The sequence below is a fragment of the Ischnura elegans genome, chromosome 2, assembly GCF_921293095.1.
Source record: "Ischnura elegans chromosome 2, ioIscEleg1.1, whole genome shotgun sequence".
Taxonomy (NCBI): domain Eukaryota; kingdom Metazoa; phylum Arthropoda; class Insecta; order Odonata; family Coenagrionidae; genus Ischnura; species Ischnura elegans.
This window is the reverse complement of record NC_060247.1, coordinates 89,313,285-89,340,527: the sequence shown is the minus strand read 5'-3', so window position 1 is coordinate 89,340,527 and position 27,243 is coordinate 89,313,285. Positions and strand designations below refer to the sequence as shown.

The following is a 27,243-nucleotide window of genomic DNA, read 5'->3' as shown; positions in this document are numbered from 1 at the left end:
TGATCCAATGCCATCCTCTTTGGTCTTTGATGGCTATGCATGAATTATATTCAATGGTTCCCAAGTTTCTGGGGCATCAAAATGATCCCCCTCTAATATGGTTTGATCACACTGACCACCATTCTGCCAAACCAAATTCCACATTATATTTACTTATTTTCAACATTGATGTGTTCAGTTAGCTGTTCTGTATCATTAAAATTGTATTATGGCTACATTTACTCAAGAGAGATCTATGGCAAGATTCATTTGAGTTCCTCTACTAGGCTCACTGAAATCTTTAGCATTAAGAGAATTATATCTAATGCCATACATGTGTGTGAGTCCCTTACTAAAAAAAATATCTTATTTTCCCAGTGTCATGTTGATGATGCATTTCAAATACCTTAATATAAGTGACAGCATATAATGCACACTAAAACCTTTGATATGATCCTTCATTCATTTACAAATATATAAGTTTTAGATAAAAAGCACAGCTAAAATTTCATCAGCCTCAAGAGGGGTGGAATCCTCATCCTCATGAGGGTTCGAGTTCCACCTGACTAGGTAGCCCTTATCTGGGAAATGAGTGTGTGTGTTTTTCCATTGTAAATTGTTTAATACCCCCCCATCCTAAAAGGCCATTTGTATAGTGTTTTTGGAGGAAATTGATAAAAACACATGAGTAAATACTAAGTATGTATAAGATAGTTCGCAACCATTTTCATAATGTACGTCGTCAATTTGATAAATATAGAGATATGATATAAAAAAGTGAGGCATAAATAAAACAAGGCCTGGCTCACTTGCAAGAGGTAAATTTCTGAATTCCGACATTAATATACATATTCAATAATATTAGTAATGGTAGTATGCATTCTTAGGAACAGCTGCTCAACCATGAGACACGAAAATGACACAGATGCTCCCTAGGAGCACAAATTGCTTATTACCTCATTTTGATTTTCTTGATCCCATTGAAACACTATCAAACTTGATACGCATTAAGAAAGAAATATATCAAGCATGAAACTTGGACAGATGGGTGCTCATCCCAGTGGAAATAAATGAAATGAAGGACAAAAAATACTTTCCCAAGTATTTTCACAAAAAAAGGATAATTAAATAAAAATGAATAATATTCCTTTAATCACTTGGTGCACATATTTATCTTCCAATATGAATTTTATATCTTATTTACACATGTTATCATTTGCCTATGAATCCCAAACATATGGGAAAATACAATGAAATACTTGGTATTTAGTTAAGCTTTTTTTAAAATAACATATTCTTGATGACCTATGGAAATTGAAACAAATCAAATGTCATACCAACATTAATACAAAATATTCAATAATAATTTGCAAAATGAGAAACAGAGAACGTAATTTTATGTGTTACAGGTATTAACTTTGATTCAAAGAAAATAAAATGTACATACATTTGTATTTTTTGCCTATGTTATAATACAATTAAAAAAGCAATTTAACTCCTCAATTTTTAAGCAATATAAAAATACTAATCATGACCTAAGAACTAATTTTATGATGGGTGTATCTCTGAGATTCTAAATGGCATAGTTACAAAGCAAACATTTGTACTACCTCTACCTCAGATCTCAAGATTATCACTATTACCCAAGAAACCACAAGGAGATTGTAATGACTAGAAACAAACTTAAATATACATCTATGTTCAACGTCCTTAACTCTTGAGGAGTGACACATGAAAACAATTTTGTAAGAACTAAAATTATAACTCAAACGATGAAGTACTCACTAAACCGTGAAAAAAATGTGCTAACTTACACCATCACCACTCATTTTATAAAAATATGTATGTATTATGTACACAGCCAAAATATAAGTAGTTTTTACTGGAATCTTGAGTATCTAAAAATACACTCACTTGGATTCTCATAAACAATCAACAAAGATACATGATCAACCAATGATTCAAAAATTCCATTTTCTTGAATCAGGATTACAAAAAAAAACCGATCAAATCATACGTCCAAAAATTCAACAGTTTGCTCTTCAATCAGATTAATTTGAACAAAGCCAAATTGATAATTTCACATACTAATTGCAATTTCCTGAGTTTATGAGAGTTACTTAATACTATTCTATTATTTTATCAGTTTCCCATAACATGAGAAAACGCATGATTTCCATCTTAGTAAGGAAGCTCAAGATAAAGGTCACAAAAATCACAGCAAGCTACAGGGCAGGGATAATATGAAAAGGTGTATGAGTACATACTAAAAAGGAGTTAATTTTTTTCTCTCAAGTTTTCAAGGTGAGATTTTCCTAAAGGGGACTGTATTTTGATATCCAAAGCCAAATGAAAGGTATATCACCTAATAGACAACATCTTTGCAATCAAGAAAGGCTGTTGCTATTGATGATAAGAGTGATTGGGGAACAATAAGAGAAATTAAATATTTAGGAGGGAATTATAATTCAAGGGAATTTAGGCTGTGGAGGCCTCGGCTGTTCACTAAATTTCTGAGGAATTGATGACCATCCATTAGCTTCAATATTGAAAAATAAAAAATTACAAAGCAAAACCCAACAACTTTCCATGAACAGATACATACATAATAACTATAAACAATGTCATCAAATCTACTTGCCATTAAAATATATTAAGATTTTTAATGATTATATAAGAGTTTTATATTAGCAAAAAATAGTTACTCCCCATTTTGAGACACTCTAAACTGTAATTTACTGCACTATGCCTTCATTGAAACTATTTAAATGACATCGTTTACACTACACACACAGAAATACTGCAGATGTGATATTAAAAGTTTTAAAAATGTAGCTTATTTGAATCATTAATACATAAATTTTAGTGGCAGTATTAACGTGAAATGTATGTTGAGGAATACGCGGAATGGAAGGACCAACACAAGTGGAAGAACCATAAGCTTTATCACACTGATTTAAAAGGCAAATGGTGGTCGTAAAGGGCAATAAATGAGCTGCCATTTCATTGCTAAAATTAGGAACACACAACTCGAATACTCAAATCCCACTAATAATGAAGGATTTATGATACTTGATAATCAAGGAAGAAATTAAAATCTTGCGTCAAATACATGGCTAAGAACTTTTTGCAGTAACTGATGTTAGTTGCTTTGCCAAAATCTATATTTGGTTATTGATGATATATTTTTTTAACATGCATTTTCACTAAAATTTACTCCATTGATTTAACACACATGAATTATTCAAAACTTATCACACTGTAAAGTTTATGGAAAATAATTTGAACGTTCTGAAGCAAATTGCTTCCGTTCATTACAGCTGAAAAGCCAATCAAGTTGTCATACTCCGTACACTACGTTAAAGTGTGTAAATAGATTATTTGACAAAATGAAATAATTCAATTACTACAAAAATAAGAAAAAATGTTTATCAAAAGTTTATCAAGATGTTATGAGACATTATATAATTCAATAATCTATTCTGATATTAAGTATTTTAACTCGACCTCAATACTCAATTTTGGAAAAGATGCTCTTCTATCCATCTCTAATTACAATACATTAGTCATTATTAGACCATTTTAATTTAGCAGTTTTAGGAATTATCACAATCACACACAAAAAAATCAACCAAAAGTGAATGACTGCATTTAAGATTAAGCAGAACAAGAAATTAGTAGCTAAAATTTTACTAACTTGTAAAATATTGGGAAAGGCTCAGTTCAGCTCTTGGTTCTTGAACTTAGAATCAGAATCAGAACCAAAGCCAAAATGAATTGGCAATGAGCATAAATTAAATTACATAATCACATTAAATTAAGTGATGATCTGACTGTAATTACCTAAAATGTAGCTTGACGTTTTGTTTCAGGTATTTTCATTTTACCGTAGGAAAAATCATCTGTAGCTTTCGAAAATTAAAAGATGACGAGACAGTTGATTAAGGAAGCGAGAACTAACACAGAACAGGTGCCAAAGACTGAACCCAAATTAGGACCAAACGAAAAGCTGAACTGACCCATCTTTAGATAATTTCCAAAGAAAATAATCACAATAATATGCAGGTTGATAAGAGATTAGAGTGTTCATGTCATTTAACATAAAAACAGAGAGGCCACTCTCAAAACCAATAAGAGGACTTTTCAACTAAATGAATATCAGAACTACTGAGATACAGAAATATGAAATTGCACGGCTGGTATTTTGTGTCACATCTGATTTACTCATTTCATTGTAACTACCACCCTGAAAATTGTAACCATGGCTTTAGTAAAAGTCAGAAGTGGAATGGAACTCATTTATGTAATGAATAAATCACTGAACGCCTATCACAAAATTTAAACTTCACAGTAAATTTTTCATTAGTAATTTGATAAGTACAGAGTTTTATGTATATAAACATTTCCCTGGTGTCTCAATTAATTTTCAAAAATTTTACCTTATAATGAAATTCATACATTTTGGAAGAGATAATTCCAATTACTAAGTGAGATTAAGGTTAAATTCTACAATTTCACAAAGAGATGTAAATTTAGCTTCCTTCAATACTTTTTCCCAACATGTAATTATAAAGGAGAGATGACGACTCTATGTACATCTCTTAAATCAAATTGGAAATGAAAATCATGGAGATGAGGAGTTTTACACACAAATTAATAAAAGAAAGATCCAGCATACAATCATAATGCCATGATATAACCATAACAAGTAAACATAAACAAATATATCACACAATGCAACTAGCACACTCCCTAACTAGTATGCGTAAGGAAAAAAAAAAAAAAACTATTCTGACCATCACAAGGTTAGGGATATTCCAATAATTATACAGAGCAAGAAATTTCTTCAAAGACAAAAGGAAACGAAATATAAATAGCTACACCAACAGTCACCATAAAATTTTACATTCAAATGCCATTTTCAAAGCTTTGATTTTTATGGACAAAAAGAATTTTCAAGATATTTTATACGAAAGAAGGTTGAAGAATACAAGAAATTTTACAACAATCAAATGATATAAATTGGACATAGTTTTCACACAGTAAGGAAAATAGAGCAACATGACTGATTAAAATACATATGTGATGAGCCCCTTTCAAGGCACTCGAAACGGGGAATGAACTTTTGAACCAAAATGCATACAGAGGCACTTATAATGGTTGTGGTGTTATTCCTAAATTACCTATGTCCTTTGAAAGGTGATTCTTCCCTCACTCTGGATAAATTGAAAGTTAAGAGGTTACTTTTCACCAGCACAAATTTGAATTGACAACATAATTAAGAAAAGAGTTCCTATCATAGGCAATAAATCAGAGCTAACATTGAGTGACTGAGATTTGCAAGACGAGGAAAATATCAACTCCCAGAATGAGTGTCCTCAAAGATTTGATGTTTCTCAGCGTAGATGATTTATGCTTGTAGGTTTTGAAAGCTGGTGCATAAAATATTTCATATGTAGCTATGCACATTCTTCATCGATTAGCCATAATCATAGCTGGGTTAGGAAAAGAAAATGCACACATCATAGGAATCAACCACTTTAGGTGTTACTGAGCATGCACTTGCAATGTTGGAGTGGCCACTATTGGGGAGATATACACAGGCTAGGGCATGAGATGTCTCGAGAGCATATAGAAAAACACCAGTCACTTAGTTATGCTGTAAGCTTTTTTTCTGAGGTACTACTAGATTACTTGAAAATTCTAGTACAACACTGATTTCAATATGAGCATGTACGAACAGTTCCAAACTAGTAACATTAATCAAAATAATAATTTAAATACTTCTCTTTTGAGAAAAACTTTAAGGCAATCCTTCATCACCCAATACAACAGGCACCTATAACATCGATCAACCAATGGGTGATATTTCATGACTTGTACAATATGGGAGGCATTGTCTGTGACATGATGTCACAATAGGCAGTTGTTCATGTGTTCATGAGTATAACGACATGATTGAAATCAAGAAAAACCAAGGAAAAACGTAGAAGCAGACTATGCAAAGAAAGATGATTGCATGTACTGTAAAAACACTTACGAAGAAACTGCTACTTACCAAATACAAAAATACATATCCATTTGACACAGTTGGTTTTGCATGAATACAAAAAATGTGATTTTTTTACAGAAATAAATGCAAACCACAGAATCATCATGATGTCCGTTGAAAATCCTTCAAATATGCAAACATTGCCAACAAGGAATGGCACCGCTGACTAAAAAATAAAGTATTAACAAGTTCAGTGGACTCACTGAGGAAATTGTCCAGGGCTTCATAGAAATAGCATGACAGCATTAAGCAGGAGCTTCTTCCTCTAATTTACGGCACTTTTTGATTCTCTTCCACTCGCCAGTGTTGTAATTCATTTGGAAGTGAGTCTCAACCATCATCGTCAAGTATGTGTTATCAGGCTGCTGGACATTTTCTTGATTCTCACTTAACTTGATCGTGACAATTTTGCCAAGATGAGGGCAAGGATTATCTGAAATTCCAAAGGAGTAAGGATTATTGAAATGTTGCAGAGTAGCAACATGTCTCCACTAAAGTCTAATTATGTACATATTATTGATCATTTATTTTCTATTTTTCAGCAAGATGCATAAGAGAAGGCCTCAAGAGCCTTCCCCCAAAACAAATTTTTTTAATGTGTTACTTGCTTCAAATTCAAGCTATCCTCTTCAAAATTTTTGGTCACAGAGTAAATCCATTTTCCTATGCCTAAAATATGAAAATTTTACTTCAGTATTTTCTCTGATGCATATTTGTTACTTTTGGAATAAAGGCTAATGTAAGCAAAGCTCTACTGTATAGAACCCAAAATTTCAATATCATAGTATTTCACTACCAAAAAGACAAAAATATGTCCAGTCAAGAGGGAGATATGCATTCCCTTGGTATTTACAACATTCTCTAAAAGCAAGTTGCAAAATTTCACATTTTTAGAGGCATAAGTCAAATTATCCCAGATTGTGACCATAACTTAGTAGCAGGGGCAGGCTAAAATGAAGTCTATAAGTAAAAGATGCTAAAAAGTACTACTGTAGTGTACAGCTAAGCTCTACCACAATTGTTATTCTACCAATTTATCAAAATCTATGACCATATCCTCAGTCTCTCAATGAGCTAGGTGATAGATTCACTGGGGAAATGGAAGTTCTCTACCAAAAATTTTGTAAGGGTAATAATTTGACACTTTTAAACACTTTTGGGAGTACATCTATACATTGTGCACTCAAGTTACATCGACGTTGGGAAATGAGAGCAACATTCACGTAAAAACACAGAATTTGTCATGTAGAGGATTTTTATATTACATTATAGCACCTATGCCTAAGCTCCTCACAGCTGCCCCCCAAAGAATCTCTGAATCAGCCTTTAGTAGGTACATATACAGGAAGATTACTACGATTCAAGACAAAGAGTATGGGAGATGGAGTCCACCTAATGGCATACAGAGTTCCTGAGTATGATTACCAAGTGGGTAATTGCGATGCTAAATTTTCATTATCAACAAAACATTAGATAAGATGGAAGTCTGAAAAGGACAAGCTATGGTTACATCAATAAAGATCTCTACAAACCATGCATGATTGATATTATAAATAGAAAAAATAAAACTTTAATAGGACTGGGAAAATGGTGACTAATAAGTGATCGGTATACAGAGGTGCTTTGTGAGTTATCTTGTCACAGCATGAGCAAAGAGTTCATTGATTGATTGATTGAAGAGTTGAGCCACAAATATAGCATCTGCAGAATACTCTCGGTCATACGTTTTTCAGAAGAGACAAGAATATTTGACTGCAGCAACTTATAAAGCATATCATGTGTATAAACCCCTATTTGTGAATGACTGAGTCACTCACTAATGGATACAGATTCCTGACCACTTCCAAAACAGCATGAGAGCTGGAATCTGGAGTAACAAGCCTTCCAAACTATAGATTGATGAACCTAGACAAAATCCTGTGGGGGTAGGCAAATTTTATCGACAATAGCATGAAATTTTTAATCTTTCACTCCCTACTCTGCTGCAGAATAGGTACTTCATTAAATTACTGCCAACCATATTTACTCCTGGGAAAATATCTACAACCCCAATATACCACCTCTTCCACGTAAAAATATTCTAAATGTGTTCATTCAGGTTTTCCAGTGCACATCTCCAGTCGATGGCCTCTGAAGCCAAAAGTATGCTGCGATCGGGAGGTTAATGGATTCTTCAGAGAGGGAAAGAATTTGGTGGAGACTGCTGAAAAATTTGTGGAAAATAATGTAAAAAATTTATTTCAACCGAAACGTCCTCCAATACATTCCACAGGTGCCCGAGAGCATCTATGAGTATGCAATCTAAGTGACATAATATTGGAAAACTTTTACCTTCGCCTTGTAAATACGCTGGGGAGTGGAAATTTCACTCATTTCTGACTGATCTACAACAACATCTACATACTACCCTGCAATCCACCTAAAAGGCGTGTGACAGGGGGTGTTAGGGCACCAGCCATTTGCACATAAAAGGAAATGCTCTAACGAAATTACAAATGGCATTCATTAAAGTCCTTTATGGTTCAGCGGGAAAAGGAATTTGCATGTCTATCCATTCGGCTAAATATCTCTCTTAATTTATCGCTTCTATTGGACCCTGAAATATAGTGGGGCTCTAATATTATGTTCTCCGTGTCGCTCTTAAAGATATCCATTCTCAATTGCTCTAACAATCTGGCGGTAAGATAAAAATTTATTTATGGTACGTGTTATGATATGGTATGATTTATTGATACATGCTTTGAGTGAAAAGCGTGAAAACCTGGTACTATCATATTCTGATTTCCAAAGTATCCCAGTCTAACATATTTGTAAACCCTGGATAAGTCCAGTCAACCATAAATTTGGAGTTTATGGACACTTAAAGCAAAGAGAAGCATAATATGGACCAAGTATCCAATGAGAATTGGGCGGGAGAAGAAGAGATAAACCCTTGGTAAAGGAGGAGGGAGCTGTGAAGTGGAAAACAGACAATACTCCATAGGCTGGCACAGCCAGATTGGCAACTGGGGCGGTGAGGCCATACCAGGAGGTGATTGGGGATTTGGAGAGTACAGCTCCCCACAGCAGGAGTGGTAGTGGCAGCAATAATGATTTCCACAAAAATGTTCACTAAACAATAGGGTGGTTTCCTATTATTTTTTATTGCCTAAATCGAAAGATTATTACTCCTGGAGTACGTATTTCACGCTTTTACATTTTTACATGACGATATCTATTTTTCGCGATTAAATGAAAAGTGAAAATTTACAAGCGCGCGGAAACGCGACGTGTAAGTATGAATGCTGGGAAATCTCTCCGTGTGGCGTATTTCTGGTTCCCGCTGCCGCCCTGTGAGGTGACCTTGAGGCGAGTCGAGCGCTGATACGACGCAGGCTGCTAGCGGGTAGCTGAGTACCCTGCTGGCTGGTAGCACTTGGCTTAAATAAGGATTATTAATACCTTACTAAATGAAGAAAACTTTCCGACCTTAGCAGTTTTAATAAGTGATTATTAAGACATGTTTCCCTGAGCTCTGCGCCTCATGCATGCATTGGTAACCTCAGACGATGTATAACTCCTATCTTCTCGTATAGAAACTAGGTCCCTATGACGTCACGTGGAGTGGCATCGCATGGGCGCCAATCAGGCCCTTTTCAAATGAGGATAAAAATGGACCATTGCCATTCGTCTAAACCGGTATTTCTAAAACGAAATAATTTGTATATTATGAATACAGTAATGGTGGGTAACGAATCGCAATCAATGCCTTTCGTTTTATTTGATGAAGGAAACTACCCTATTAGATTAAAACGAAAAACGATAACAGTGAAATATTTTGTTACCTCTTGAGCCCGCCATGAAACCAAGAATAAGAGCTTTCTCAGGCCTTGTAACCTTGTTTGCATTCCGGAACATGTCCTGAGCTTCCAAAATTTGTTCTCTCTGAAAAATGAAAAAAAAAATCAGTGGCAATGACAATGGTACTTTTTATAATATGTCTTAAATTTCCTTTTAAGATCCAAGCTTACTAGTTCACGCTTTCTGCCTGAAGAAGTGACATGAGATAATTTCATAATCCTACCATTAACACATATTCATATACAAAGGTAGGCATTAATCACTATCTACTTTATCAGGAATTCTCACCTTTAGTACAAAAATTTTCACTGAAGGAGCACACAAAATTTAAAAAATGAGGTCTGCTTTAATTTCGGTTAATGTTACAAAGGAGTAAAATATATAGACAGAATATCAAAACCTTATTCTATGTTTATGCAACAAAAATTGTAAAATAAGTTCACAGGGTTGAATTGCGGAGTTAAAACATGATATTATGTAGGCAATAATTCCTGGTGATTTTGGCGGAGCAATCTTTATATCCATGAATATTCAATATTTATGATCGTAAATGGGGGAACCTGTGACCATTACAGACATCATTATTATTACTATCACTACAGTAGACTCCCGATTATCTAGCTGCAGTTCATCCGGTTTGTGGATTATGTGTGCATGAGTTCACGCTCCTTTGACAGCTTCCACGATTTTTATAAAAAAAATAAAATCGGACGCTAGAGCACAAGGATATTTGCATTTTAATGCAAGGCTACATAGGGCTAATTATATCCATTAGAATTCCCTTTGTAAAATGGGATTACTTCATTTACTTGCTCACAAGGAATTCATCAAGTTAACTTGGACCTCTGAGTTTATTTTCTCCCGCCACTGATTGTCGTCTGCAATGACATGATGAGACGTCCAAGTAAATTTGGAACATTCATTGTCCGCATGTAAATATAAGAATTCTGTTTTACCAGGGAGATTCTAATGGAAGTAATAAGCCCGGGGTAGCCTTGCATTAAATTACAAATATCCTGGTACTTTTTCTTCTGATTTTATTCTTTTATAGAGATTGCATAAAATGTCGAAGGAGAGTTAACTCATGTAGGGATAAACCATACTCCGATAATCGGGAGTCTGCCATCAAAAGTTACTTCCATCATGTTAAATCACAAGAGCCAATCCAAGGTAATTAAACATTGTATACTGCATAACAGCAAATTTAGTAGATATACTTCAGTAGCTCAGGACTTGAGTCAACACCATACCAAATTCCACTTAGCACAGGCCTTCCATAAATGTAACAAATTTTAACAGCAAAGCAAATGAGCTCTATCGACAAGGGGATAGAATAGGGAAATGACATGCTTGGATAGGCCTTACTGGGCATTGAACAGGGCATTTCACTTTATAAATGGAGTAAAGTTGGAGTGATTTGCAGTTAACTAAAAGTATACCCACATTAATTGAAAATGTTAGGATTTGTTCGTGTCCATCTTTTCTTAAGTTTTTGTACTCTGGTATACTTAAGATCACATTTTATGGTAAAAGCTGCAATGAGTACTTCCATTATAGTTGGGCGAAATACAAAAATATGGCGATAAATTAGGAAATGAAGATATCACATACCGAGAGAGCCAGACTTTTCCGCTGAGTGGTGGCAGCCTGTCCTCCAACAGTGGTGGGAGCAGCAACAACTGTTGTTTGAGATACAGGCACAGTTGTGGTTCCCGTTACTATCACATTAGTTGCAGTGACACCGGTGGGGGGGACTGTGGTCGCAAGTTGGACAACTTGAGTTTGGTTGGAAGGCTGCTGGATGCATATTTGCGCAAGCTGTAAGAAAAATGCATATGTTGGTAATAAAACAATTGATGTTATAGCAGAAATAAGAAATAACAAAAAAATATATATTTTGGTGGATGGCAAAATACATCATTGGTATTATAAAATACAAGCAATTATAGGACTGAAAAAAAGGATTCTCTGTTGTTGAAAGATTATTTCCCTTCACCCAATTCCATAAAAGCAAAAAAAAAACAAAATTAACACTACCTAGCAAACTGAGTTTATGTGATACAGTAGACTCTCCTAATTATGGAATCCATGGGACAGAAAAACCGGAAGTTCGTAAGAATATTTCTTACGGGATTGGGACTGAGGTTCATAATTTAGTAATAACGTTTTTTTTACAATATATTAGATTAGCTCTTTTTGTCCGGACCAAAGATTTGCTTAGTAAAAACGAGAACTTCGTAATAAGGTGGTTCATATTAACATCAAATTATATTTTAAAAATTCATATTAATCATAAAAAAATTCATGGAGTTAAGAAAAAATGTTGCTGGATCTGTAATTCATTTTGACGCTGCAAATGATATAGTAAAGATCTTTTATGGATTTTATTCCTTGTGAATGTTATTACTTAGTAATAAGTGCTGATAAATTAATAGGAGAAATGATTACAGTAGACTCCCGTTAATACGAACAACGTCATTACGAAGTTCTCGTTATTACAAAGCAATTCGTTGGTCCCAACGAAAAGGCCTCTCCAATGCATAGTAAAAGAAATGTAATTACGAAATTACAAACCTCAGTCCCGGTCCAGGCGGTTACAAAATTAACTTAATTACTAAGTTCCGCGAAATACAATGGCATTTAGGTGGATATACACTACGCAACGTTATCATTATTGATCTATGCTTCTATCTATGATCTAAGTTCTCTTCTTTACTGTGCCCAAAAGCGTCACTCATGGTTGTTTCTTCAGTAGGATATACATCAATATGCACACAAAGAATCATATAATAAGCTTCCTTCCTATGGAATTATGGTGAACCACCCGTTAACGCTTGTAAATTGTACGTATAGTTAGTTCTCTTCGTACGCACATAAGCTTTACGAACATTTGAAAAATTCAAGCATGCCCGAAATTTCAAATTTGGCACCTTTGGAGTTTGCCGATTTGACATGACGTGGCATACAGGAACTCGCACTTTGGGCTTAATGTGGGAAAGAATCATTTAATCTGCTCCGAAGTTAGGAAATGTTCAGCGTTTCAACCATTCTCTCTTCCCACAAACAGCGATTTTTTTCGGCTCTGGCTACATTGCAAGCTAGATCAGTTCGTCACAATCGTGAGTTAATGCACGATTGTGATGCAGTGTTGCATTATGCAGGATAACCACTCTCCTCGATGCCTTGTATAAGTTTATCAACTTACGGGCAAGGTCTCCGAACGCATCTTTCTCGCATATCGAGGACTTGCGCATCATTTAATCGTGTATATTATACACTTGACTCTGAAGATCATAATTGCGGGAGATTGAAGAGACAAGAAATTTAGACGAAGTACGTTCTTTTTCTTTCGATGATTCCAAAATGAAATGTTCATACCATCTTCATTATTACGAACCTCCAGTTTTTTGGGTACCGACGTGACGGCGCAATGCTTACGAGTAAGAAAAGCAAACAGGAGCATTTCAAAAATACGTGACTAAGGGAGAAACTCCCCTCCCTGCCGCTTCTTTTTGACCTAGGGTTTCAGATGACTGACTCACGCTGAAAACCAAGGCCACTCAGTTCCCCTTGGACTTGTGACTGGTGAAGGAGAGGGGGGGGAGGATAAGAAGTTTGTGTAAGAGGCGCACCCTCATTTTCGGCTACAATTTCTGGGAAAAAAAGGTGCGCCTCTTACACGCGCTTATACGGTAATAAAAACCTAAATACCTCCACCTCCTGTTCTGCCATGGAAGCACTGACACGCTGGCTCAAAATTAATATCACATGTAATTGCTAATAGCTTATACCTTCAAAGCCTTCATAGTGGTCATCATTCGGAGGCTAGATGATTCAAAAGCCCCTCCATTGTTCACAATCAACTTACTTTTCCATTCAAGGAGGTGACATTCACACTTTCCAAATTCACTTGAATATTTGTATCCGCCCAACACCAGGAGATATTTTGATTCATCTATCTTTCAGGGTATCCATGTATACATTGGGGTATCATATCACTGAAGCACCATTTGGTATTCGAGTACATTTGGCCCATATTTTGTAATTCCTATATTACTATTTACTCTCACTCTAATGACTGATGTTTCTCTTTTGATATTCTGCTCTCCCACAGACTGATGAGACCACAGCCAAAGTGGAGGTGATGGGGTGCACATAGCAAGGTGGCGAGTAGAATGGTTATGTGCGAGGCCAAGGAAGTAATTCCTTCATGGTTATTCTTTTCCCTTTTTGCTTAGGAGTAATAAGTGTTTTGGTTATTCTTTTTGTTTGAGGGAACTTTCCTTCCTCACCATTCCACTTTACAATGTACCAGATCCCCAATCCATCCCTTATTTAACCTATCCAGAGATGAGAATGCCTGTTACTAAATCCTGAGTTTAATGCCTGCCAATCTGAGTAAACTACTAATCCAAAAATCATGATCCTCTTTCTGAGTATTGCCCCTGTTCCAGTACTGGTATGCAGAAACTTCAGTCCTCCTCATTCCAATCCTGGACCCTACTTGAATGAGTATAGAGGCACCATATTCACATTCTAGGTGAAACAGAATTATCCTTTAGAGCTCAAGATGAGCTTAAAGTGCTCACTCATTTTGACTACCACCCTAGACAAGCTCCCTATGTCTCCAAGTGACTATGATTCTGTTATGATTCTCCACTCCCAATGATAAATAACACTTAATACCTGTTGATTTGGTTTAAGTTGGATCAGTTGCATCTGTCCCCCAGCTCCAGTGGGACTAAGGATTCCGGTGACAGTCGCTGAGTTCATGGCACCACCAGGGGCAGCTCGAGCTAGTACAGTACCAACCACTGTCCCTGGAGCAACTTTCTGAAGCCCTCCCGCTCCAACCATTCCAACAGGTGTGGCCAGCAACACCCTCTGAGGCTGCTGCTGACCTGGAGCAGCCTTGGGTACCTGAAAATTCAGAGGAAATAAGTCAACACTTTTCCTCCCTGTATAAAGATGACCATGGGAATTATATCCATGCAATTATTACTGACAAGAAGATTGCCTGAAACCCAGGTTTCAGAATTCAAACTAACTTTGTAGACTCCATCCCAAGCTGCCCATGAATCACCCCACATGTGGGGATGTATAACCAATGGCTTTAAAAAAGGCAATTGATGAATTGCACATCTAATGAATTCCCTAACAAAAGCTATCTTTAGACACTTGTCAATAGCCCAGCGATTACTAGGCCAGAGGGCCATAATCGTAGAAATAGTTCATAACATTTTACTTTTTGAACAATAATATTGATTTTTGTGCCAGAATATTACTCATTCAATGTAAAATCTTCAGGAGGTCTGCTACTGCTAAGTTAACAAATGAAACATAAAAAAGTGGCTATTCATGTACATTCTCTTCATCACTTGCTCAAATTAGTTACAGAAAGGTTATTGAAAGCTAATTCACATTATAAGCCTTAACTTGACTCTCCTTACAGCAGAGAGCCACCTAAGTTAATAGGAGATATAGAGCTACTCCATAATACCTGAAGAGTCACAGTAGTAACTTGAGGGACATAGCTAGGCTGTCCAGACTCCAATACTCCTCCAACTATCCTTGTTGTGGTGGGTGTTCCAGGAGTGCTAGCTTCAGTCTTAACACTTGCTTCAGTAGTTGTGGAAGGTGTAGCAGATGAATCATCTGTAATCAATTAAAAACATGAGCATGAAGAATAATAGTCAGTAAAATACGAAATTCTAAAGGCCGTTTTACACGGTACACAGAATTGCGCAGGTTAGAGCTGCATTAATTTCTAAAATGGCGTGGAATTGTGCGAATGCATGAACGAAATTAGAACAGGGGCTATTTTGCCGTCTCGCATTCTTGCATGTGTTCCAGCAATTCACCGCTTTACACGACGCAATTTTGATTGCGCCTTCACACGTACATCAGACTGCGCAATTCTGTGTACCGTGTAAAACGGCCTTTATACAGCAGACTCCCAATTATCCGGCTGCGGTTTATCTGTGCTGTGGATTATCCGTGCATGATATTCAATCTCGCTCAATTTTTCCCCAATCTTTACAAAAAAAAATGGATGCAAAATCATCAGAATTACGGCATTAATGCTAGGATACACGGAACTTATTATTTCCGTTAGAATCCCCTTCGTAAAACGGAAGCTACCATGCACTAGCTGCATTCACGGGAGCACCGTGCCCCTGTTTTCCAAGCCTCGCAGTGCGCGACCTCGCTCCTTCACGGATACACATCGCACTGCAGTTGCAACCCAGGCAAGTTATGCGAGACGCGACTACGTGGTGTGGTGCCTGACAGTGCAGTTTCCGATGCCGAGCAGTGGTTTTGATGCATTCATGCAAACGGCTGTGTATCTGTGATCACACAGCCCCACCTATGTGTGGTTTTTGAAACCAGGCCTTACATGGAGCATTAATAATACGAGTGCAACCATGTTGTCGCCACTAAAAAGACCGTGAACTGGCAAAGAAAGCTCTCAATGAGTCCGGGAAGCACTCTTAAATAACAGAATAACTGCTTAATAATAATACATTGTTTTTTTATGTAAATTAAGAACATTACAAGACATTTAAGTGAAAGTTTGGATTATCTATGTTTTCTGATTATTCGTGCCATCTCTCCCCATCATTAGCCCGGAATATCGGGAGTGTACTGTACTGTAGAAGTCAGCTTTATCCAGTACGGCCCAGAGTGATTGATTTTCTTTTGCTTGTTGGCATGTGTAGAAAAGCATGGGGAAATCATAAACCTAAAGATAATTTGTGTATGTAAAGCTCTCAGGATAACCCTGCACTAAACTTTGACCAAACATTAAAACAGCAACTAGTAAACTTTACTTCAGTCAAAAGCCAAAATACTGTGTCCACTATAAACTCAAACCAAAAAATACAAGCATCAAACAATAAGTGTTTACAATGAACACAAGAAAAACAGTAACACAATTTACTTTGCTAACTTGACTAGAGTAGAAAAAGGAACTTTTAAACTCCAAATTTACAAAACAAATTCACAGCATCATGCTGTTTCAAAGACATTCTGTTAACAGATAAGTTTCACAGTAGAACTTCATTATGAATTGAGCAATAATAAAAGAGAACTCACCTGGAGTAGATGATGAAGGAGTGGCTGGTAATATGGGTTGAGGTGTAGATGGAGGAGCATATGATGCAGGTGGAGGTGCTGGCGTCGGGGGATTTGTAGCCGTGAGGCCAACTGCATAGTCCGGTGTAGCCCCACTTTGCTGGCCTCGCCCTGTGGCAGTGGGAGAGGTGGTTGGTGATGTGACTTCAATGGATCCACCCGCAGCCGAAGCAGGTGATGTCGTCGAGGCTTGACCAGCTTGAGCTTCCGATGCTTTCTTGGCCTCCTCCATCTCTGTATACGTGTAACATATAAAAAGGGATCAGCATAAATATGAAAGTGATTTTCGAATAAAAGCATTCCTAGAAACTAAAAAGAGACTTGCAAATGGACAGCCCCCTGCTTCAGAGCAGTGCTCATTTATCTGTTCCAAAAGATTGACTACCATTTTTTTCTTTGCATACTGCTCTTATTCATATGCCAGTTAGCCATAGATGGCATTCATAATATGGAGCCACATGTGAAAAATAAATATAATTTAATATAATTCAGTTTCAGTGCAAACAAGGTTTCCAGGTACTCTTAATGTGAAAATCTAATTATGGCCCTTTTCTCATTTCATGCTTTCAATGGTAAATTAACGCTTGTAAGTGACCCTCCACCCACACCTTCATTACATTTATAAATTTGGTCCACAAAACGTTTGTCTCGACTCCATTCCAGACTTTACCTGATTTTTCATGTTATTATTAAACATATTTGGATATGAGACAGACCAAAACTACACATAAATAAAGGCCACTGGAAAAAATGTCTTCAAGTGTGCTGAAATATCTACCACCACTGACTTACATAATACGTAAATGTAAATAAATGGACATATTTAAGAGCTTATAAAAAAAGCATTATTAAAATGGTGGCCACAGATGACAACTTTGATCTCAAAGATTAACGATATGAATCTGAGATTCAGAGATACAGCAATATTGATAATTTTTGCTCATTCAAGAACTCAGACCAAATGATTCTTAAAATAAATGGTTTAGCCCACAGCTACTCAGCTTCAAACATTTGCTTTCATTTTCAATCATTTGTAGGCTGAATGAGTTGAACCTCAAATTCAAAGCTAGATAAATGGATCAAAACTTTATAAATCTATATTTATATAACTTCTTACTTGGCAACACCAAGAGGGATGGAACTCACACATCATTTCCAAGGGATCTAACCACAAGAATTTGTAGTACATCCCTTGAAAATTACATAAGTGCTGAAACCAGCCAGGGTTAACCAAATAAAATGTTGCACGGAATTTAAAAAGATTAATCCTATTTACTCAGACATGAGCTCAAACATTAGATTATGTTAAGATGAGTTAAAATGAACAACTTAACATGAATGTAACCATCCATTTGATATAAAATATAACACTAATGTATTAACTTGAGAGTTGATGGTTAGATATCTTCTATCTGTAATAGATAGATCTTTAACTATGAAGGAATGGGCAACAAGGAACATTTTAAATTTAAATGATAGTAGTTGTGGACCTTGCATACGTTTCCTCTTCTTTGCTTGCGCATAGCCCAGAGGTTGCTCATTTATATCAAGCAACTTGATGCCACGATCCTTATGTCCAACAGGAGTACGAGGAAGGGGCCTAGATAACGGACTAACAACAGGGGAGCGAAATCCACCAGTTGGTACTTTGCTGGGAATCCCTTTCAGAGGAGCTGAAAAAATAAATTGATGCATAATAAATAATTGCTCTTGGTAAATTAATGAATAGCAAAAAATTTTTCATCATTAAAATATTTCATCAGAGGAAATTATCCAATGAATAAGTAAAATGAGCATGAAAAAACTTATAAAGGATATATATGGTGAAAAGAAAATGGCATAGATGAGGTTTTAAATGTCATCAAAATACATTTATGATAAGTAATTCCAATTGGGATGATTTTCCATTACACCAAGACTCTGCAATGGATAGGAGCTGTATCTGATCAGAGAAATAAAACATAACATGAAGGTAGAGCTCATGCTTTCAATATATGTACCATGTACATACCAAAATTTGTGAACCATACAGCTGATGACTTGTCCTAAACATTTAAGTTGAACATACAAAGACAAAGTGTACACATTTCAACAGTCATTGTCAAGACCAGTGCCAAAGAATGAAACATAAGGAAATTATTCTCTTAACAAACAAAAGCAACTAGTTCTTTGCTCTCCGCTGGTGAAAGAAATGAATTTTACAGAAATCACTTACTAGTATCAGTCATTTTCCGGGGCATTCCTCTCGATCGCACAGGAACGGTGGGTGCAGTGCTTTTCTTGAGACTACTAGCTGCATCGGCAGACTTCTGTAAAAGTTCTGCTCGCAATGCAGCCGATTTCGGTTTCCGTTTAAGGGTGAAGTGTTTAGTAGGCTGGGGCTACAAAGTGTTTGAAATTGATAACATAATAATCATTCTTAAAATATTTGCAATCATTGTAGACAAGCTTCAAGGCGATGAAAACTAACCTGTTGACCGACCACACTGACCAATGCAGATTTATTCAAATAATGACATTCCAAAGGCAACATTCCCAAATCACAATGTTTCCTCACTGAAAGAACAAGACACCAACACAAAACAGAGGTCATGAATAATAACAAAGGAGGATAACAATAGCAGGTATCTCAGCTTTACTTCTAAGTAAGTACCTAATTTTTTAAGGTCATTCACGAGATCAGAAAATATTCTCCTGTTCTCGTCCACCTCCGAAATATCGGTGTTGAGAGAACCGGTAGCAGGAAATGTTTTAATTATTTCGGCCAACATGGACACCCACTGGTCACTGTCCACCAAAGCTACTTCAAGAATTTCTTCTAATTCGACTTTCCACTGAAAACATGATATGAAACCAATATAACCCCAATCGGCAATTTCAACTAATGGAAAAATCACTGCCAATGAGCACACTAAAAGATAGAATCCACGACATATAACTAAATAAATGCGGAAATATCATATTTCTCTGCAGAAATTCTTGAAAACTACCAAGATATACAAACCTCGTCAACGTTCCTCGGAGGAATATGGAAAAATGATAGTAGTAATTTCAGTTTTACTTGAGTTTGAAGGTCAGGAAAACAGTCCTTTATATTCCTTAAGACTTCAGCATTTAACTGCGAACAAATAGAACCACCAGTCCAAGAGTCATTAGATGTCCCCAACTTATTGTGAAGCCACAGAGAAGTATCACTATCCCGAACGTTCGCCATATTGAATCACAATGCCAATTTCCATTCATCGCCGTTGCCACGAGTGGCGCTACTGCCGATGTTTTTGTTCGACGACGACATCTAGCATAATAACAAGGAACTTACTGTTTTCGAAGTGCAACTGTTCGCACGTGTTTTCCTTGTAATCCCGATTGCTTTTCGTTTGAGGAGATTGTCAACCGTGTGCATTTATGTTTGATTATTACATTAAACTGACGCTGTCTCTGAAATATTGGAGCAATTTTGATTGATTCTCAAATTTTGTAGCAGCCAGAAATGGGGAAAGTGAAAAATAAACTCAAGAAAAATCTTTCGGACCGTTCCAAGGAAAAACCGAAGAAGTCTACCAATCCGTTCGAAGTTCACTTGAATCGTCAGAAGTTTTCTGTTATCGGAAGAAATTTAAAGCATGACAAAGGTTTGCCAGGCATCTCGCGCTCAAAAGCTTTTTCCAAGGTATACATTTATATTCTAAGGCTTATTGCCCGTTGTTCTTCACCGAATTCATTTATTACTAATTCTCTCTATTTCGCAGAGAAAGGCCACCCTTTTAAGAGAGTACCAGTTGAAAAACAAATCAAACAAATTCATGGATAGAAGGATTGGTGAAAAAAGTAGATTCATGACCCCGGAGGATAGGGTAACGGCGAGATTTACAGCAGAGCGAATTAAAGCCCACAAGGTGTCTATTTTTTTCATTGCCTCTTTTTCTCGATCCATTTAATAACTTGCATCAATTGTTTATTTTGAAATATTTTTCATTTATTGTTCAGAAATCCATTTACAATCTCGCTGACGAAGAAGTGCTCACCCATCGCGGTCATGCCTTGAGCGAAATTGAAAAGTTTGATGATCCCAAAAGTGACGATGACGATGATGACAGGGGCAAACTTGAAGGTAGTTTTTTTTTCTTCATTATTGATATTTAAAAATATTACTTCTCGCAGACTAAGCAAGGCAAGGTAGTCAACGCCCATTTTCACCTAGTGGATCCACCCCGGAAAAGTTTTCGGCCTATGGCCTTGATGCATGGAAAATTGCTTTAAATATTTCTAGTTATTCGTTATTATGTATTTAACATCAAATTTTGATTTAATTCTGGCAATGTATGTATCTACTCTCAGCATTAATTACACGCCCATTCGTACTTATTCTAAATAATATATTATATTATTATTATATATTATAAATTTTTGATATTGTGCATAATTTTATTTATTTATATGAAGTATAAAGGCCTGGTTACACGGTACATTAACACGTACAAGTTAATGTACGTTTGCGTGAATGATTTTGGTGGACCGGAACAGAGCACGTACGAATGCATGAACCAAATTAGAACAGGTTATATTTTCCGTTCATGCGTTCGCACAAGTTGGGTGGCTGCACGGTGCATTTTCGTGTTCGTTCACGCGTTCATACATTTAGACACTAACCCGTACGTGTTAATGTATCGTGTAACCAGGCCTTAAAACATGTAATATTATTGACAAAGCCATGCATAATTCATATGTTTATGGTGACTGAATAAATTGAATTGAAATATAACCATGGCTCTAAGATGTGCATTTGCTCCTTAGGGGCTTCTTTTTGTGTTGGCTGAACTTTGTCCTCTTTGTGATATCGCAGGAAAGTTTGTGAAGGAGGCACATTTTGGTGGATTTTTGACCAAGAAAGAAGAGACCGAGTCACAGGCTAAGAGTCGAAAGGAGCTCATTGATCAGCTTATAGCTGAGTCTAAGAAGAGGCGCTATGAAAAGCAGAAATTGCAGGATGAGACATTGGAACTGACAGACAAGTTAGATACCCAGTGGAAGGATCTTCTTCCTCTAGTTTCCCTTGGCAGTTCTGAACCACCTGTTGATGAAAAAAAACCAGAAGTACCACATCCAGATCCTCCAAAGGAAAGGCCAAAAGTTGATCCCTATGATCTTGCTGTACAAGAGCTTAAATTTGAAGCAAGAGGAAAGGTAGTGTACGAGATATGTGGCTTTAAAGGCAGTGTGTATCAAAATTTATATACTTGAGCACAATAATTTATTAAAGAAACATTATTATAACTCTATATTAATCTATAATTAACTCTATTCTTTACACCATTCTTTCAGTAATGTTAAGGTTTCTAAGAATTAATATGTAACTTTGAGTTTTAGTGGACAAAGCAGTTTTTTTCATTCCTTGGTTGAAGTTTCTTGAATGCACAAGTAGTGCTTTCTTTTGTAGGCAAACCTCTATGTAGTGAACCTCTTTATCTCATAAAACCTCCACTTATCATACCAAGGAGACACCCCTTAGACGGCATAACTACCTCTGCAAATCATACCGAGACAACTAGAGACCATTAATGCAGCCGCGATTACATACATGGAATGACATTTTCAGCGATAAATGTTTCACTCATATTTTTTTCTTATGCACCTTCTTTATGTTGTAATTTTCAGGTTAATCATTAGTTGTGGCTATTTCGTTCTATATGAGCAGGGATGCCGACTTACAAAAAATATTGGTGGGGCCCAAACCGGGGATCTTGCCCCGGGAAATTTTATAAGTAGTGAGTTTTAAGTTTTTTAAGCATTTCAGAAGAGTCATATGATCAACATTAGAACCCTGAAAACTCCAATCTCGATATCTGGACACTCCAGGGAAAATCAGCGAGCCTGACACATTTTTCCTCACACCCATTACAAAGTTTTGAGGGGGCCCTCTGGCCCCATGGAGTCGGCGCCACTGCATATGAGAGCATACCTAACAGTAAATAAGAAAAATAGTTATCCAAGTATCCTAATCATTTTAAGTGACTGTTGAATTAACAGAGATCACATTGTTTTGTCACGAATCATGGTAAAAATCATGTGATAGCGCTTGCTTTCTCTAATGATTGAATAATGAATACATGTTCACTAATGCATGCATGTTTGTTTAAACACATAAATATAATGGTTTAAAAGACAATAGTTCCTTCATTTCCAAAGAATATGAAATAATGGTGCCTTTCACTGAAACCTCTCTATAGTGAACCTCTATACATCAAATTGCCCAAATTTTGATCCCCTCCATTACGATGTAGAGGTTTTACTGTAATAACAATTATTGGCCCCCGTGGCTTATGTACAAACATAAGGCTTGAAGTCAACCGAATGTAGCATTACAGAAACAGAGAAGGTATATATATGAAACAAGATTTCATACATATACAGTACTAAAAAAATTTTTAAAAATGCCAGTGATATATTTTTTGAGGTATTTTATTATAGTTTCCCAAAAACTGACTCTCACCAATGTTCTGGCTAAAAATTAATGAAAAAGAACTCATATTTCTGAAGTCCTCTTGACCAAGAAAGTTTTTGTGTCTTCTGTCACAGGAAGGGTGATCATCTAACCCTCCCAAGTGTATGTATAATTGTTGGTGTGAGACAGCTGTGAATGGATACTTAAAAGACATGGGGTGGGAGTTCGGTGTTATAAAATTGGGGCCATCAGCTGGGCTTTCGAAAGTGGTGCCCTTAGTCTGGGCCCAAATGGTTCATTTTAATCAATTCAATGATCATGAATGTGAGGAAGTGAAGCCAAATTTGCATGAATATTTTATTATTTATCACTCTTGATTTTTCTTTTTCAGCCTTCGGAGAAATTGAAAACTGAAGAGGAAATAGCTAAAGAGGAAAAAGAAAAGTTAGAAAAACTGGAATTAGAGAGACAAAGACGAATGCATGGCTTTGTGAATGACAATGCTAACTCAATAAAGCATAGGAGTGCAGATGATTTGGACGATGGGTATGTATGAAAGTGTTAAGACAACCTTTTGAAATGAAGCATAATCCTGGTTAGAGACACGACGTGAGCTGTAAACTTTGCATTCTGACTTGAAGTTGGCTGGCAATGCTTCTTAAAGACACATTGTTTGTGGCATAATCTCTGCCCAGCTTTGGTGCAGCATCAATCAGCATGGCATGGTGCCAATCAGTCTCACAAGGCCTTGGCAAGCTCATTGTCCCTCGCTCTTTTCTATTTACATGAAGCTACACTGTTCTTAATGTTGCAGATAATTTGCAAATATCCCATGCCTGCTAGCCAGATATTAGTTCAGTTGAGTTGTGCCTAGCCACTTAATCAGTGCAGTTTCTTGTAATAATATTTGTGCTGCCAAGGCACTTAGTTGCTGGAAAAATAGACATCGTACACTTGTTTTTGGAGTTATATTTCCTCTATCGCTGGTTAAATGGGTGACCTCCATTTGCTGTCAAGTTAAATAGATATGCTCCATCCAGAAAAGACATATTCCTTGCAATAATAAGTACAGTAGAACCTCGGTTATGCAACTCTCAGTTATATGATGACCTCACTTATACACTGATTTTTTTTGGTTCCATGAATAACCCCATATGAACCCATGTATTTCCAACCTCGGTTATGAAACCTTTCACTTATATGACAACCTCAGTTATGAAACGTAATTTTCCAGTCCAATGCGATAAAATACCTCACTTATATGACTTATCAGAGAGCTGCTCTATGAGAAGATTGCGGTACGCACGCCGATTATAGTCACACGAGCGAGAGTAGTGCGTGCTCATTACATAGATATGTCAGTGAAGAATTACAAGTTTTAATAATGAGCAATGCTGATTATTAGATATTAATTTTAATTATAGTAGGTGACCATTAATCTGGAATTATGAACTATGGAATATCTATCTCTAACGGAAGATTTTCTAGAATTTTTCCAAGGTTATGTATTCCATCGCCCTAGCAAAATAACGTCCAAATGAGCTGTTAAAAATCCTCCTGTATAAAAATTTTGGCTTCCAAGGTCATCATATTTGCAGTATGGATGTAAGTCGACAGTGAATCAACATGATGGTGAAAACTGCATGCATGGTCTCATTCCTAATCTGGGCTAATCCCATATCTGAGGAAGGAATTGAGCAGGGGGAAAGTTTCTTACTTCAAAACTGACCCAACCTACGTGGGTTTAATTGAAACATAGTTGGACCTTGAATAGCTATTAGCTTAGCTCTGCCAGGTGGGAAGCGTTTATTTTTTAAAAGAATGTGAGTTAGTGTGAATGCCCTTGGAGAATTCCTCACGTCGTCAATTGTCACATAATTATTAAAGTCAAATTCAAAACGTGAAAGATAAGGCAGTTCCTTTCGACTCAGGAATGGCTTAGCATCATTATGTCAAGGTACAGAAAGTGTCTGGTGTTGTTATCAGAAATGGGGAAGTAAAATATTATGTGAAGACAAATCACACGGCATGTGAGTTGAAGGTCCTAGCGCTGAATTTGCAGAAGAATGCCGAAAGAGAATCTATAACCGGTACATTCAATCTACTATTACCTAAGTTTCATTGGAAAATTCTTTTTTAGTGCATAAACATAAGGGGGAAGATTTTTCTGGGCTCTTTATCTATTTTTATCTAAACACCAGCATCTTAATTACGGAATATCCCAGGTGCCTGGCATTTGCTCCGTATTATCTATGGTATGGTATTTGGAGGAGGGAGGACAGCTGGGGTCATTTTTGCCATTAGGTAAGGGTGGGAGGATAGAAACAATCCATATTTTTTAGATCTTTATATTAGGGCCTTTAGTGGTACAGTGTTCACTGCCAATCACTTAACACGTTGCGTACCGGGGTATTTAAATTCCTAGGAACACCGATTCTGGGTGGAGGTGTTGAGATTGGAAATATGTGCCTATTAGGGCGTAATGCCTTTGGTTTAAACATGGTTAAAAAGCTAATGTTTAGAATATAACTTTACCCAATCAAACGTTATGATGCATCAATTCATTATGAATAACGAACAACAACTGAAAACATACTAACGAATACGTATTGTACGCTTTAAAATTTTAAAATTGTTTAGGTTGACGCACCTAAATGGCTAGAATCTTCGTCATCCATGCGAAACGTTAGGGAAAAAAATGACGAGAATTCTCGCCATCCGTACGCAACGTATTAAGAGTATACTTCTCAAAGGAAATACTCACCTATCACATGCATAAAATGGTGGAAAAATTTATTTGTGAAGTTTTCCTTCGTGTTTTCAATGCCCTGTAATCCCTACGTGATGAAAGGCTTTTGACCATGATGTAGGCCTGTTGCTTTTCCCCTTCTGTCACTTACCATAGTCTCTATCCCCAAGGTTTGCCTTGGAGAGTGATATTGAAGATCCTGTTGAGGATGGGCAGAGCAAGGTCTCAAAAGACAGTGATGACGCTGTGAGTGATGGTGAAGGCGAGGCTGGAAATGATGGCGGAAGTAATGACAATGACGAAGATGGCGATGCCAGTGCAGGAGAAGCTGAAGAGGAGGATGATGATGACAACGATGAAGATGAAAGCAGTGACGAGGAGTTCTCAGATCTTGTCTTGGAATCTTCGGACGGTGAAAACAATCAAGGTTTTTCTTCTTGCTAATCACTGTAGCATTTATTTTTTATTTTATGCATTGAGTGTGGGAGCCAATGTGAAAATTTGGTCCTGGGTGAGGAAACTTTTAAGATTTGGTTTTCAAGAATCACGCATCTGTGGCTACAGGATGTGTGATGCCTGGCAGATTGATCGCAAGGTTGCATCAAACTACTACGCTACATTGGAAACTACTTACGGACATTTTTCTGTGATCACAAAGTCTTTCTCACTGTCTTCCAGGCTTCCTCACTATCCGAAATGCTTGGAAACCAGTGGCAGAGAATTGTCTTATAGGCAACAGTTGAGTGATTTCTCAGTCATGCATCACATTGCCATGGATATTTGGAAACTGGGACTTTATTTAGGCTTATATGTGGTTGGAAGAAAATACTTTGCTTTTCTACAAAGCACTTTGTTTCTACAAACTACTTTGTTTTGTAGAAAAGCAAAGTAATTTTCTTCCAACCATATAATGGAATTCTACAAAATAAAGGCCTCAACAATTCAGTGCATAGGCTTATATGTCGTAATAATAATTAGAAAGGTGTCTGCTTGGTTGTGCCAAAAAATTTGTCACGGTGGTATTGCATTAGCTCGGAAAAGTTGATA

At 36.6% G+C, this 27,243-nt stretch overlaps 2 protein-coding genes across 2 annotated transcripts in view; one reads left to right on the top strand and one right to left on the bottom strand.

Moving 5' to 3' along the window:
• Positions 1-1,108: 1,108 nt before the first annotated feature.
• Positions 1,109-20,252, bottom strand: LOC124154140 (negative elongation factor A). Its single transcript, XM_046527672.1, has 11 exons — positions 20,010-20,252; positions 19,659-19,839; positions 19,476-19,561; positions 19,221-19,386; positions 18,496-18,678; positions 16,967-17,239; positions 15,372-15,526; positions 14,558-14,791; positions 11,483-11,689; positions 9,856-9,955; positions 1,109-6,464 (listed from the first exon to the last, which is right to left on the bottom strand). Exons 1-11 carry the CDS (start codon positions 20,217-20,219, stop codon positions 6,277-6,279), a joined length of 1,983 nt encoding a protein of 660 aa, XP_046383628.1. The 5' UTR covers positions 20,220-20,252; the 3' UTR covers positions 1,109-6,276.
• Positions 20,253-20,331: 79 nt separating this feature from the next.
• Positions 20,332-27,243, top strand: part of LOC124154139 (nucleolar protein 14 homolog) — a 32,425-nt gene continuing 25,513 nt past the window's right edge. Inside the window, exons 1-6 of the mRNA XM_046527671.1 lie at positions 20,332-20,675; positions 20,755-20,901; positions 20,993-21,116; positions 21,849-22,189; positions 23,839-23,993; positions 26,367-26,623. Of these exons, the coding sequence (XP_046383627.1) occupies positions 20,496-20,675; positions 20,755-20,901; positions 20,993-21,116; positions 21,849-22,189; positions 23,839-23,993; positions 26,367-26,623 (1,204 nt within the window). The 5' untranslated portion in view covers positions 20,332-20,495. The remainder of the gene's footprint in view (positions 20,676-20,754; positions 20,902-20,992; positions 21,117-21,848; positions 22,190-23,838; positions 23,994-26,366; positions 26,624-27,243) is intronic.